The 15,744-nt window shown below is 43.3% G+C and overlaps 1 protein-coding gene across 1 annotated transcript in view; it reads right to left on the bottom strand.

The window, feature by feature from the left end:
- GALNT16 (polypeptide N-acetylgalactosaminyltransferase 16) overlaps nucleotides 1-15,744 on the bottom strand; it is a 316,815-nt gene that overhangs the window by 117,828 nt on the left and 183,243 nt on the right. The window contains exons 4-6 of the mRNA XM_033950875.1: nucleotides 13,864-13,931; nucleotides 8,795-8,860; nucleotides 1,885-2,006 (exon numbers count right to left, since the gene is read on the bottom strand). Coding sequence (XP_033806766.1) covers nucleotides 1,885-2,006; nucleotides 8,795-8,860; nucleotides 13,864-13,931 — 256 coding nt within the window. The remainder of the gene's footprint in view (nucleotides 1-1,884; nucleotides 2,007-8,794; nucleotides 8,861-13,863; nucleotides 13,932-15,744) is intronic.

Here is a 15,744-nt window from a genome sequence, read left to right as displayed (position 1 = left end):
TTTTATTGCTCTGCCTTAACCGCACAAGCCTCAAGCACTTATGATTTTAAAGTGTTTGAGGCTTGGGCAGATGAGGACAGAGCTTGCAGGAATGGGGCAGGGACAGGAAAAGAACTCGCCAGGATGGGATGGGAAAATGAGTTCCTGTGGGGACGGGGAAAAATTTGTCCTCTTGTCATTCTCTAATTCCAACATGCAAATTTCCTTTTCCACATTATACATCTGTGGGCCCTTCTGATCTGTAGTAGTCATTTTTTCACTATGTGAAATATATGGTGAAAGGATTAGAAACTCAGGGGTAAATATTCAGAGCACAAAGCTCTGGCAACACGGTTAAAAATACCAGGTCGGGAGCAATTTTGATTTTCCGGGGTTATGTTCAGCACAAATAGCATGCAAATCATATGCACATTATTTCTGCTGAGTATCCCAGAGAAAAGGAGAGGAACTAACCCTGGCACCTATGCAGAGAAGCTAAGCAGTAGACATGGCTCTTCTGCACATGCCCAGTAGAAGTCCCGATCATTGGAGCTCTGAGAAGTTAATTTTTTTGTGTCAGCTCTCTCTGACATCACTTCCGGGTCTCGCACTTAGGAAGTGACATCTGGATCAGAAGTAGCAACAAAATCGGCTTTAATTTTCCTCTTCTCCATTGTACAAACTCCACGATGAATACAGAAGGAATTCAGTACTTATTGTTCAGCTTCAAATGGCACTCTCACAAAATTCTCTTGGCTCTACCACAGTTGGCTCCACAGGGAGCTCTGAAGCGGGGTAGCTGCCTCTTTGGACACACATCCACGGGCCTCATTACACGGCCTTCCTCAACTCTTAGAGAGTGCTATTATGTCATTACTCAGGTGCACCAGGTCAGGCTTCTTCTTCTCCAAACACTCAGGTAGGTAAGCATCTCTTCCTTCTCCTGAGAGCTCCATGGCCTGCCCCAGCTCTTAAAGTGTCCTTTAGCACATGACTCAGGCATGCCAGGTCAGCAACTGCCCCTGGAAGGCTTCCTCCATTCTTCCTCCATAAGCTTGAGTAACTAACTCTTCATTCTCACAGTAATGTACAGTCAATTTAATATCCAATTTGCAAGTTCTTCCGGAATTAATCCAGGTACCTCTCCTCCCTTGTAACCAAACACCCCCCCCCCCCCCAAAACAGTTGTAACTTCACTGGAAATGTCCAGTTAGCTCTTTTGTAATCCGCCTTGAACTGCAAGGTATAGGCGGAATAGAAGTCCCTAATGTAATGTTATTCTCAGTTTATCTTTTACCTTTAAACCAGTAATATATTGCATCCACAGTGGGGAAAGTATACATTCCTCAAATATATGCCATACAAATGAAGCTAACTAAATATAATTAATGTGTGATATCCATTCTTTTGCATTGGGTGTCACATATGCAAATTCAAAAGATTCCTCAACAGAACACTCTCCTTTCAAGCAGGGATCTGGAACAACACCTTAAGTGACCTAATCTTGAACTCTCTAACATACCACTCTTTCGGGAAATCACTAAAAACCCACCTATTCGACAAATTTACCTGATCCTCCAATTCTGCGCTGCACTTACCTCATCCTACACACCCCTTCCTCCTTCCCTATACCAGACTCCAGACTACAAATCGTTCAGAAAAGAAATAAAAACCATCCTATTCAAGAAATCCTTGAAAACAAACTAACACCGCTAGACTCATCCCAATTATCTAAATCAACTTGCTCTACTCTTCAATTCCTCTGGAAATGGCCAGATAACTTCTTTTGTGATCTGCCTTGAACCGCAAGGTATTGGCGGAATAGAAATCACTAATGTAATGTTTCCACACTTTACACACCTTGCTAATAAAACGTGCTATAAATATTATTAAATAATGACTTACCTCTTTGACCCTCTGAAGCATTGGCTGCAGCCACTCATTGTTCACTTCACAGTGACTGTCAAGGAAGGTGAGGATGTCAGCAGAAGCCACATTAGCTCCACGAACCCTTGAGCGTATCAGCCCTGCAGCACAAAAAAACAAGCATTTCAGAGTGAGATTAGCAGCACAAAAGCTGCTGCTCCAACTGCGAAAAGCTAAAGAATTGGAGGCAAGTGCGTGACAGACAAGGAGTTGGAAGGAGCAGGGGGCGGAGAGGTAAGAACATAAGCAATGCCTCCGCTGGGTCAGACCTGAGGTCCATCGCGCCCAGCAGTCCGCTCACGCGGCGGCCCAACAGGTCCAGGAGCTGTGCAGTAAATTTCTATCTATACCCCTCTATCCCCTTTTCCAGCAGGAAATTGTCCAATCCTTTCTTGAACCCCAGTACCGTCCTCTGCCCTATAACATCCTCTGGAATTGCATTCCAGGTGTCCATCACACGTTGGGTAAAGAAGAACTTCCTAGCATTTGTTTTGAATTTGTCCCCTTTCAACTTTTCCGAATGCCCTCTTGTTTTTTTATTTTTTGAAAGTTTGAAGAATCTGTCCCTCTCTACTCTCTCTATGCCCTTCATGATCTTGTAAGTCTCTATCATATCCCCTCTAAGTCTCCTCTTCTCCAGGGAAAAGAGACCCAGTTTCTCCAATCTCTCAGCGTATGGAAGGCTTTCCATCCCCTTAATCAGTCGTGTCGCTCTCCTCTGAACCCTCTCGAGTAACGCCATGTCCTTCTTAAGGTATGACGAACAATATTGGATGCAGTACTCCAGATGCGGACACACCATTGCTTGATACAATGGCAGGATAACTTCTTTTGTTCTGGTTGTAATACCCTTCTTGATTATACCTAGCATTCTATTCGCTCTCTTAGCGGCCGCTGCGCACTCTGCCGTCGGCTTCATTGTCATGTCCACCATTACCCCCAAGTCCCTTTCTTGGGTACTCTCAGTCAATAACATCCGCTCTCACCAAGATGGCACCTAGAATGGTCCACTCCCCACACCTAGGGTTACCAGATGTCCAGATTTCCCCGGACACGTCTCGAACCCTTTCTACGGGCTTTGAAAAGCCTCCCCATATCGCCTCGGGCAGGAAAGAAGTTCGCGCATGTGCGGATGCCACGTGATGACATCACACGCTCCCATGCGATGTCATCACATGGCATCCGCGCATGCGTGGATTTCCTCCCAGACCCGTCAAGAGCAGGCAGCAGGGCTAGGGCGGGGCTGGGGGCGGGATTAGGGGGGGGGCAGATTTTCCAATTGGAAAATCTGGCAACCCTACCCACACGCCCCCACACCCCCTTACTATGCCTTTGCTTACACCTGCTGAAACATGGTGTAAATGCTAGTGCTCAACCAAAGGCAGCTGGACGCATTAACGACCTTATTCTATAACACTGCACATATATTTTGGAAACACCCCAATCCCCCATGCCCCTTCCCTGACCATATCCCCTTTAAAACTGCATGCAAGACAATTTAGGCATGCAGTGTTATAGAATAGCCCAGTAAATTGGTATATATGTACTAACAATCAGAGAGAAAATCTAGGTGAAGGGAAAAAAAGCCTCAGAAGGCACTCAGAACCTTTTCTAATATGTTTATCAAGTTTTATTTGAAATTTGATATTCTGCTTAAAAAAAATTGTCTAAGCGGTTCACAGAATCATAGTCATTAAAATCAAGGGGAACAATAAGTCCCAACAAGGATCCTAGTTTCGGCGTTTCGAAAACGCCTTCTTCAGGGGGACACGATGCAAATACAGAACAGCTGCATAAGCAGAAAAATCCGGGCTGAGCTGATTATGCAGTTAGTTTGTATTTGCATCATCTTCAGCAAAATGTTCCCTGAAGAAGGCATCTTCGAAATGCCGAAACTAGGATCCTTGTTGGGACTTCATGTTTTGAACAAGGGTTTTACTATTTTGAATAAAGACTTATTTTGGTTGTTTAAGACATGTCCCTTGTCTTTCCTTGTTGTTTTTGCCTGTATCCCAAGACGAGGGGCTCTTCTGTTTTGCCTGCTTATCTAAAGAAAGCACAGGATCCCCTGACAGTGGCCATCGTTTCACAGCTATATTGCTGCTGTATCAGGGCTTAAGATCCTCTGGAGCAGAGAAATGCTCCCACTCAACGCTATAAGGCAGCTTGACGTTTTCTCTGTGATTATCTCGTATATGCCAGTTTACTGGAATGTGGTTTATTGTGTCTTACAGATGTATGTAATTCCAGTCTTTCCTTAGTTTATATTTATAGAATTAAAGGCTTAGTAAGGGGGGGGGTCCACCCTGGGCACTGTCTTGGTGGGGGCGCTGGCACCTGTTCAACTCTCCACCCTCCTGCTCCTTCCCTGCCCCCCCTACCACATGCCTCTTCCTTTCCCCAGTACTCCTTTAACTTTCGTGTTGCAAGCAGCAACCTCAACCTGCTACTCACGCCAGCGTGGGCTTTTCCTCTGGTGCCACTTCCCGGACCCACACCTAGGAGGTGACATCAGAGGAAGAACTGAGGCTGACGCGAGCAGCAGGTTGCTGCTCGTGCCATGAACATCAAAGAGGTACGGGGGAAGGAAAGGGGCATGCGCACATAGCAGGAGGGGGTGGGGAAGGTGCGGATGGGGTGGAGAAGAGGGCGGGGAGGGGGGAGGGCACCACCGCCCCAGGCGCCTCTCATCCTCGCTACGCCACTGTATAGAAGTTTCCAAGTTTAATTAGTGCTTGATAAATCGCTTATTAGATACCTAAGCGATGTACAATTCAGATAAAATTTAAATACAAATACATTAACATTTAAACTAAAAAAAAAACATACTGGGTTAACACACATGAAACAAGGGGATAGAGGGGAAAAGTTACAATATATTTGTAGAGGAAAATATACATTTAAGGGAGAAAATAAGGAAGGGAAAAAAGCGAAATTAAGGGATATTAAGCCTAGTATTAATAAAACAAATTTTATAAATCTAAGATTCATATGTTACAAGCTTCCTTAAAAAAATAGGTTTTTAAAGCTCTTTTAAAAGAAATGAGGTCCTTTATATCTCTAATGTATTGCGGTATTGAGTTCCATAAGGTAGGGGCGATAATTGAAAACATGTCTTGTCTTCTCGTACCAATAATTTTTAAAGATGGAACAGTTAACAAATTTTTTGATGCTGATCTAAGGTTCCGTGATGCGTTATAAGGAATGAGCAGTCTAGTAATGAACTGAGGTTCATTATAGTTCAAAGATTTAATAACTAGCAGTAATATTTTATACGGGATTCGATGAGCAATAGGAAGCCAGTGGGAGTCTATCAACAGAGGGGTGACATGGTCAAATTTTTTTGCGTTATAAATTAGTTTGATTGCAGTGTTTTGAATGATTTGTAGCCTCCTTTTTTCTTTTTGCGGTATATTGAAAAAAAAGGAATTGCAGTAATCGATTTTGGAAATAATCAACGAATGGATCAATATATTTATAGACTTAGGTTTAAGAAATTTGGATATAGAACGAATCATACGTAATTTATAGAAGCATGATTTAACGGTGTTCCCTATGTTCTCGTGAAATGAAAGCTTGTCATCCACGATAATACCTAAAATTTTTAATGAGGAAACAGAGTCTAAAGGAACATTGTCTAGGACAAAGGCAGTGTCCAGTGAAATGTCCTTTTTCCAGGGGAATATCATAGATTTTGTTTTTTTGATATTTAAAGCCAATTTGTTGGTGTTCAACCATTCTTTTATTGAGTTTAATTTCTTATTGATTATAGAAATTTCGTCTGGGTTTCCTGGATCGATGGGGTGCAATAATTGAATATCGTCGGCATAAGCGAAAGATGTAAAACCGATAGATTGACAGATGTTTAGAAGAGGGGACAAAAAAATATTGAAGAGAAGAGGAGAAAGAATAGAGCCCTGTGGAATTCCATATGAGGTTGAGAAAGGTTTTGAGTGTTCGTTGTTGAAATAGACTGTTGAGGATCGATTAGAGAGGAAAGATTCAAACCATTTCAAAACTTCGTCACTGATGCCAATTGATTCAAGACGTTCTAATAAAAGAGCATGGTCGATAGTGTCAAAAGCCGCTGATATATCGAGTGAAAATAAAACAACTGATTTTTGATGGTCTAAAAAATAATGGATGTTGTTAATCATTCCAATTAATGATAGCTCAGTACTGTGAAATTTCCGAAAACCAGTTTGGTTCGGGTGGAGAACGTTTGAAGCCTCTACAAAGTCAGAAAGTTGATTAAAGACAAGTCTTTCAGTGATTTTAGCGAGAAAAGGAATATTGGCTATGGGTCGGTAATTTGAGACTTCTTCTGTACTAATTCTATGGTCTTTTACTATGGGCGTAACGGTTGTTGTTTTCCAAGCGAGTGGGACGTAAGCGGTAGTTAAGCTTTTGTGAACCAAAGAATGAATAAATGGACCCAAACAGGAGAAAAATTTCTTCAAATATATTGCGCATTTGGGCGACCTTTATAGAATCCAGGGATAAGGCATGCTAACAAACCAAGGGGCCCTTCTATTAAGCGGTGCTAAAACGTGGCCTGCGGTATCAGTAGCGTCGGGCTTTCTCATGCGCTGTGGCCACTTCACCCTCCCCCATTAATGTCCATGTATTAATTTCTCAGCATGTGGTCATTAGCACAGGAGCCCTTACCAACACCTAATTACTAGGCGGTAAGGACTGCTGCACTAACTATGCGCTAATTGGTTAGTTCGCAGCAAAGTGGCTGTGTTAACTGATAAGCACTGAGCATGCCTGTTCTCCGCTCAGAAACACACCCCTAGCGCTAAAAAGTATTTTCTGTTCTTTTGCCTGTGGATAGCACATGCTGAAGACAAAACAACTGTGTGATGCCCGAGCGTACCCCATGGTGGTAGATTTTATCCTGTGGTTAAGCTGCAGCTTAGTAAAAGATCCCTCAAATTCAAACTTATAAATATTTGGGACAATTCTTACGTTGAGCTGATAAAATGACATCAGACTTATGAAGAACCAAACCTTTTTAACATGGTATGGCAGAAAAGCTGCCTTATGGTGCTCTTGTGAGATTCAATATTATTTAGGTTTTTTTGTCAGAGGAAGTGTCCTGGATGTGTTTTTTAAACTGTCTTCTCATACCTCATTACTCTGCTCTTTGTTAACTCTATTCACAGTCACACACTTCTACACCCATCCCACGCACAAGCCAAGCTACATCCCATATCTGCACCATTTCCCTACTCACATCATCACTTGGCACCTAAAACTCTTCTCTACTAGTCTTTTAAGCAATGTTCGAAACCCATTTATCCCCTAATTCAAAGGTACTCCTCTCACCCTGGATCTATGTACCATGTAGTTGGTAAACTGTCCTGGTTATACAGAAGATTATTTTAAATAAGGTGACCAAAAAGGTTGTGGGTTCAAATCCCATGCTGATCCTGGGCAAGTCACTTTATCCCCCTGTGCCCCAGGTACATTAGATGAGTTATGAACCCACTAGGACAGATAGGGGAATACAACACTTGAGTACCTAAATGTAAAACCACTTAGGCTATAAGTTGTATATAAATACTATAAATACACTTCTCCCTCCGTATTCGCGGTTTCAGCATTCGCGGTTTTGATTATACACGGTTTATAGCTTGCTGGCTCCTCCCACCAAATTACATCAGCTTGCAAAGAGAAATTGCTGATTCTAAGCATTTCCAGAGAAAATCGCCGATTCCAGGCACTTTCTTCACCGTCTTTTGCCTCTCCTTCAGGAACAGGCCAGGTCTCCCACCAAGTTATTGGCGGTTTCACCATATTCACAATGGTTTTTAATAGAAAACAGCGAATAACATATGAAAAAGTTATTCACGGTTTTTCTGTAGTTGCGGTTTTGTTAATCCCCTATCACAGCGAATACGGAGGGAGAAGTGTAGTAATTTATATTATATTTCTCTTATTAAAGTTACTGCTCTCCCTTTTCATATTGTCTTGACACCACGGTCCTCTGTGCTCTGCTGTCTCCTTGATCTTTTTTTTACGATTTGGTCATGTAACAGTGTCCAATGAAGAGTGTGTCATACAAGGGTCAAGCAATATGGAATGAGAGAGTGTTAACTTGCCAAGTAGATGGGAATACAATTTGCTGCAAAAACAATAAAGAGAAAGTAGTTGACAAAAAAGTTGAAAAGACCAGGACACTACTACTGATGGTGTGTAAAAGAAGGACGCTCTCAATATCTTTAGGCCTCTGTTATAAAGCCACACTAGCGAATGCCACATGGCAAAAGCCCAGAAGCCCTTTAAATCCCTATGGGCTTCGGGGCATTTACTGCAGTGGCCTGCACTAATTGGCTTTATAAAAGAGGCCCTTTATGTTCTAGGGTAAAAATGCATTAAGAACATAAGCAATGCCTCTGCTGGGTCAGATCTGAGGTCCATCGTGCCCAGCAGTCCGCTCACGCAGCGGCCCAACAGGTCCAGGACCTGTGCAGTAATCCTCTATCTTTACCCCTCTATCCCCTTTTCCAGCAGGAAATTGTCCAATCCTTTCTTGAACCCCAGTACTGTACTTTGCCCTATTACGCTCTCTGGAAGCGCATTCCAGGTGTCCACCACACGTTGGGTAAAGAAGAACTTCCTAGCACTCGTTTTGAATCTGTCCCCTTTCAACTTTTCTGAATGCCCTCTTGTTCTTTTATTATTCAAAAGTTTGAAGAATCTGTCCCTTTGAACATAGATTGGGATAAGATCTTTTTGCTGTGTCATACAATAGTATCCGAGAGTTTTCCCAATTGAAAACTTTCCTCTGCTGTCACTGCAAATTTCTTGCAGGCGCTGATACAGCTGAAAAGCTTGGTGCTTGTAACAAGTAAATTTGGAATTGATAAGTTCCTAACTTTACCTTCTCTTCTGCTGTTCCGCAGGCACTTAACCTTTGGGATTTTCACAAGCAACTGACAGTCTTCGGCTGAAGAAAGATGGAGGAAAGCAGAAAATTAGCACAAAAGATTGGTTAGGAAGAAAAGTACTTAGGCCAAATGGGCAGTCTTTCTTAGTTCTTCCCATATTTCCATACAGGATTGCTTAGGCTCCATATATTAGCTAATGAATCAGGTTAATGATCTTGATCCTACTCTCAGTGGTGGGCTGGCACGGTTCCCTCTAAGCTGGGATTAGTACTTTTTAGAGGACTGTCTGGGCATCCGGACAGCGTTTAAAAAACCCGGCGCTTTGAGAGGCTGTTGAGATGGGGGCCGAGTCTGGAGTGCATATGTGAATGCGTGGATGCGACGCAGTGACGTCACATGCATGCACACATGTGTGCAATGTCATCACATCGCATCTGCGCATACGCAGATGCACTCCAGACTTGGTCCAAAGAGACGAGGTTTGTGTGAGGCTGGGTTGGAATGGGGGGGGGGGGTGGAACAGGGCAGGGCCACACATCTTCTTTTTCCAGATGCAAAATCTGGTAACCTTACAATAAGCTGAGCAGGCTCCACCTACTGTCTTGCCAGTGGTGGGTGCTCTTACACGAGCACATTTTTAATAGTGAGGGACAGGCAAGCTCTATAGGACTTCCGGGAACCTGCCTGTCCCTAGTGATTGAAAACGGTGTCATGTCAAAAGCGCGCCAGGACAAAGGCGCGCGCAGACAATTGAGCGCAGCGCGGAGGCGCACGCCGCAGAAAATTACTGTTTTTTACGGCTCCGACGGGGGGGGCGTGAAGGGGGAATCCCCCCACTTTACTTAATAGAGATCGCGCCACGTTGTGGGGGGTTGTGGGGGGTTGTAACCCCCCACATTTTACTGAAAACTTCACTTTTTCCCTGTTTTTAGGGAAAAGATTAAGTTTACAGTAAAATGTGGAGGGTTACAACCCCCCAAACCTCCCACAACGCCGGCGCCATCGCTATTAAGTAAACTGGAGGGGCTCCCCAACAAAACCCCCCGTCGGAGCCCCTAAAAACTGTAATTTTCTTTGGCGCACGCCTCCGTCTTGCGCTCAGTTGTCAGTGCGCACCTTTGTCTTTCGCCGAATTGTCTATGAACCATTGAAAACACAATATTGAAGCACCACCCCCTACTGTCAACAATTCAGTTGGAGGACTCCCGTTCAGGTTAGAGGGAAGAGTGATAGTGGGCCTAGACAAACCTGCTGGACTGCGCAAATCCATTCCCAAACATTGGGCAATACTCTTTCCATGGATGCTTAGTCATAATCCTGCTGCTTATATATAAGGAACTATTAATTTGGAAGTAGAGAATGACATGGGGCCATATTTTTCCCAGTTCCTGTGGGAACTCATTTTCCTGTCTCCTCTCAATGAGTTCTTTTCCTATCCCTGCCCCATTCCTGCAAGCTCTGTCCTCGTCTGCACAAGCCTCAAACACTTTAAAATCACAAGTAGCAACATTCTAGAGCTCAGATTGTGATGTCATAATGCCTCATTCCACCAATGCCTAAGCTCTGTCCTCATCTGCACAAGCCTCAAACACTTTAAAATCACAAGTAGCAACATTCTAGAGCTCAGATTGTGATGTCATAATGCCTCATTCCACCAATGCCTAAGCTCTGTCCTCATCTGCACAAGCCTCAAACACTTTAAAATCACAAGTAGCAACATTCTAGAGCTCAGATTGTGATGTCATAATGCCTCATTCCACCAATGCCTAAGCTCTGTCCTCATCTGCACAAGCCTCAAACACTTTAAAATCACAAGTAGCAACATTCTAGAGCTCAGATTGTGATGTCATAATGCCTCATTCCACCAATGCCTAAGCTCTGTCCTCATCTGCACATGCCTTTAAAATCATGTGTTTGCGGCTTGTGCGGTTAAGTCAGAGCTTAAAGGAATGAGACAGGGACAGCAACAATACTCACGGGTACGGGACGGCGAAATTGAGTTCCTGTGGGGATGGGGAAAAATCTGTCCCCGTGCCATTCTCTATTTGGAAGTGAAAAGCACAAGAGGGGGGGGGGGAGACGTGGGGTAAAAGAGAGCAAGGCAAGAGCCCTCTTCCTACTACTCCCCAGCTCAAATTCTACCATTTGTTCTAACCTTTTCTCTCAAAGGTTAATCACAATAAAATTGTTTATCAAACCCTCTCCTCAGCTACATGATTCCGCATTCAGCTGGCACAGTTGCTGTCTGCTGAACTGCCAGGGCACATCCAGGGCTACAGGCTAATGTCCCCAGGTCTGCCACAGCAGGATCAATACAATATATTGTAACAATAAAACACAGCAGGGCTGTGCGTTGTTGCCCCCCATCCACAAGACACCTACTGTGTGATGAGGCACAAGTTTCATATGTATGCCTATGGGACAAAGGCTTAATGATGCCGGACAGAAATGTCCATGCTTGCAAGCCTTTGACAATGACTATGATTTGATCATCCTTTAGCAATAAAATAAAGCATCGCATGAGGTTTGAACAGAAATGGAAAGATGTCTTATTTCACAGCAGAGGGCTGTGAGAAGAGAAAACAATTTCATCACAGTGCCTAAAATGTGCAAATGCTGAACACTGCTGATTTCATGCAGCGACAAGTGAGTTTCTCAGCCCATTTCTTGGGGAACTTCAAGCCAGCCTAGTTTTCAAGATATCCACAACAAATACGCATGAAATACGAGGGCATTTCAAAAAGTAACAGCAAATTGAATCTTTTGAGATATATAATTCAATTAGAGATACAAATTCATTTTAAATGCTCCTGCCTAGCTTTTAAAATCCTACAGGGCATCTTCCCTCCTCTAATCCCTCTATCTTGGAACTCCCCGAGTCCCGACAATACCAGGCCCACCCAAAAACTTAAACTTTCCTTCCCCTCACTAAACTTAAACTTTCCTTCCCCTCTATGCAGGAAAATCGGGAAAATCTCTCTTTTTCAGAATTACAGGGCTTTGGAATAACCTTACTACCCCACTGCGGACTCAGGTCTCCTTCCAACTATTCCGTAAGCATCTGAAAACCAGTCTTTTCACAAAAACGTAACGCTCTCCTCCCCCCCCCCCTATTCTCAATCCACCAAACTCAATGTGCTATTCTCTTCCTTTATTAAACTTTTGTAAACCGTGCCGAGCTCTATATTCATGGAGAGGATGCGGTATATAAACTTAAGGTTTAGTTTAGTTTAGTTTAGATTATGTGTCGTTTTTCTACATAATCAACCTCCTTTTTTTGAATTAATCTTTATTCATTTTTAAAACTCACAGTAAGTGTAGCATATAATACAATCATTTTATACTTTAATCACCCACCTTTTCGACACACTTCCTACAACATTGCACCAACTTTATACCATTGGAAAAAAAAATGGTTTTGGTTGCGCCTTCAACCAGGAATACACCATTTCTTTGACCTTGTCATCGCTTCCAAATCTTTGCCCTCTCAAGAGCACTTCAAGAGTCCAAACACTTGATAATCAGAAGGATCAAGATCAGGGCTAAATCAACGCGTGCGCTAACCGCTAACGCGTCCATAGGATAACATGCATGCATTAGCGTTTAGCGTGTGCTAAAAAGCTTAGTACACCTTTGTAAAAGAGGGGGAAGTGTAGGATACTGTTAAGTCATGTTATTTTACCACTAGCTCATGCTATTTTAGCATAAGTCCCATTTTATGCAATGAGACCTAGTTAATAATAACCAGGAATAACAATAACATTTACATAATGGTAGCCCATATTTATTAAAAAAATTTATGAATCGCTCAAATCTAGGTGATGTACAAAACATTTACTTCCACAATCTCAAGCACAAACGTTATAAAATGCTGTAAACAAATAAATCAATCTTCCCCACAAACTTCCTTAATACAGAATTCTTTAAATCTAAAACCAATAATAACCACAGAGTTAGAGAAAGGCATCCACAGATAATTGTGTTTTTAACATTTTCTTAAAAGACATACGCTCTTCGCATAATCTCATTACACCTGGGATTGAATTCCAGAGATTTTTACTGGCAAGTGAGAAAATAGATATTCTAGATTTAACATAACGAATCCCATTTTCTTGGTAACTATGCCCCTCAACTGGAACTAGGGCTATAGCACTATGAGCTTTCATTTGCAGTTCCATTGACTTCCCCTCATAGAATACCCTCTGTTGGCTATTGAATCAGCAGTTCTTGGCCAGGGGCGAAAGACAGCAGTGCTCTCTGGAGTCCAGGACACATGGCTACGCAGTGTCACCTTCAGAAGCTGTGATGCAAAGCTCAAGAATAAAATCAGGTCTCTCACATTAAAACAAAAGATAGACCAGGCCGGATTAGGCCAGTGGTCCATCAAGCCCAGCATCCTGCCTCCAGCGGTGAGCGTTTGCATCACATGGAAGTACCTATCAAATCCTAAATAAGGATTCTGCTGCTTCCAGAACTGGGATAGATCTGGTTAAATGATAGTAAAGAGAGCTGTCACTGAGCCAGCTGCTAGATGTGTCATTTGTAGAAATATTTGCTTCTAACGCTTCTGTGTTGTAATAAGCTTATTAAAAGCAATGGTGGAATCATATAATTTCATATCTCTTATACTTATATAACTGTGGTGCCATAATTGCTCAGCTGTGACGATCCATCAGCATCAGTTTGCTTAGCTGCCAAGTTCTGAATCACAATGTATTATCATGCATAAAGTTACTTTTACATAGCTGTTACCATGAGAACATTTCACAGGCCTGTATAGAATCCAATAATTTATTAAACACAAAGCTTTTATTCTCACTTTGAAATCCAGCTGAGGAAAGGAGGATTACAGGCAATAGAATATGAGTTAGAGAAACCAGGACTAATATATATTCATTTCTCCAGGCTTGCCAAGCCTTGCTGCAGGGGATACCTGTGTTCAGCTCCAGGCTCACCATTAGGTGTCACTGAAGGAAATGAGACAGGAGGGTCATGTCACTCAGGGTGATACATAATGGGGGAGAGGGCAAAGAAAAAGAGAGAGAGAGAAAGACTGGCTTACGGTCAGTGCTGAAGTCATCCACTAAAATGATCTCCTGGATTAAATTTGCAGGGCTGCGGTTCAAAACACTAGTGCAAAGAAAAACAAGGTATTAGCAAAGTCACAGTCTGGACTATATAATAGCTAACCATCTACTGGACACACAAGATTTTCTAACTGATAATGAGTCCAAGGCTACTGGGTGCCCTAGGCAAACTTTTAGTGTTGTGTGCCCCTCCCCCTCATAATTAGGCCTCTTGGATTGCCAGACGTCCGGATTTATCTGGACGTGCCTTCTTTTTAGAGGACTGTCCAGGCATCCGGAAGGCTTTTCAAAACCCAGCACTTTGGCTGGGTTTTGAAAAGCTTCCGGCTGGGGAACATGTCGGATGCAACGCAGTGACGTCCCATGCACTCCTAACGCGGCTCCAAACACGAGAAGAGGTGGGAGGGGAGAGGCTGGGACAGAATGTGGCGTGGGTGGGCCTGGGGCAGGGCCATGGGTCCGGATTTTATGATCATAAACTCTGGTAACTCTTCTCTTGGCCCAGTTAAGATCACCCCCAATACCACACTCCTCAGAATAATCTGGGTGAATGGGCTATTTGAAAAGTGCCCACCCTCCCTGCTGTTAAAATTACCTCCTGTTGTTTCTTTGAGGTTGTGTAGTTCTCAGGACCTGCTATTTTACTTAGACTGAAGCTGCTGCCCTAGGGAACTGCCTAATCTTGTCTAATGGTCGGACAGGTGCGAGGGATGAGATTCTTGTATCCCAGCGGCATCTCAGATAAGTCACTCTTAACATTGCACTTCTCCTCCACTGCCAATTCCAGACTTCGTTCCTTTCATCTAGTACACCTGGAATAAATTACCCGAGTTTGTCCGCCAAGCCCCTTCCCTTGTTTAAAAGCAGACTGAAAACCTACCTTTTTTGATATAGCTTTCAATCCTTAACCCTATTCCTCTGCCCTCCAAACCAGCCCGCTGATTAACCATTCCCCTTAACTGTATCCATGACATCCTGTTTGTCTGTCTTGTCTGTTCAGATTGTAAGCTCTTTCGAGCAGGGACTGTTTTCTTCTTCTTTGTGACTTTGTACAGCACTTCATCCATCTGGTAGCACTATAGAAATAATTAATAGTAGTCGTAGTGTGAAGAGTTTCAGTCTTTGGGAAGCAGAGCTGAGATTGTGATGTCATAATGCCTCATTCCATCCCTACTGCTCTCCAACCCAGCCAGCTGATTAACTATTCCCCTTAACTGTATCCATGACATCCTGTTTGTCCGTCTTGCCTGTTTAGATTGTAAACTCTTTCAAGCAGGGACTGCTTTCTTACTCTTTATGACTCTGTATAGCGCTGCGTGCGTCTGGTAGCGCTATAGAAATAATTAATAGTAGTAGTAGTAGTAGTAGCATATGCTTACTCACATATGCACACTCATATAGATGTATGTGTACAAATAATACACACAAGGTAGCTATCTTTTGGATCAGTTAAGACAGTTAGGGCTCCTTTGACAAAGCCATGGTAGTGACTGCTGCTGTGCAGTGGCATATTAAGAGTGGCATAGTAAAGGTGCAGTGGTACCGCCCACTGGTGATAGCGATGGGCACATGCACAGGAAAAATACGTAAAGAACCCCCCCCCCAAAAAAAAAACAAAACCACCCCACAACAACAGTGGGAGAGATGTTCAATCTCTCCCTGCTGTCAACTAACAAACTGATTTTCTCCCGCTGCAAAGAAACCCATGCAAAACCCCCCCCCAAGAACAGTGGCAACTTCCCCCCCCCTGCAACAGAACATCTTGGGATGCACCGGGGAGGGGCCTGAGGCTCTGATTGGCCCAAGTTGATTAAGGCCTCTCCCATGGGAGGGGCCTTAGTCGTCCGGGCTAATCA

This window comes from Geotrypetes seraphini, chromosome 7, assembly GCF_902459505.1.
Source record: "Geotrypetes seraphini chromosome 7, aGeoSer1.1, whole genome shotgun sequence".
NCBI classification, from domain to species: Eukaryota; Metazoa; Chordata; class Amphibia; order Gymnophiona; family Dermophiidae; genus Geotrypetes; species Geotrypetes seraphini.
This window is presented reverse-complemented; position numbering and strand designations above follow the sequence as displayed.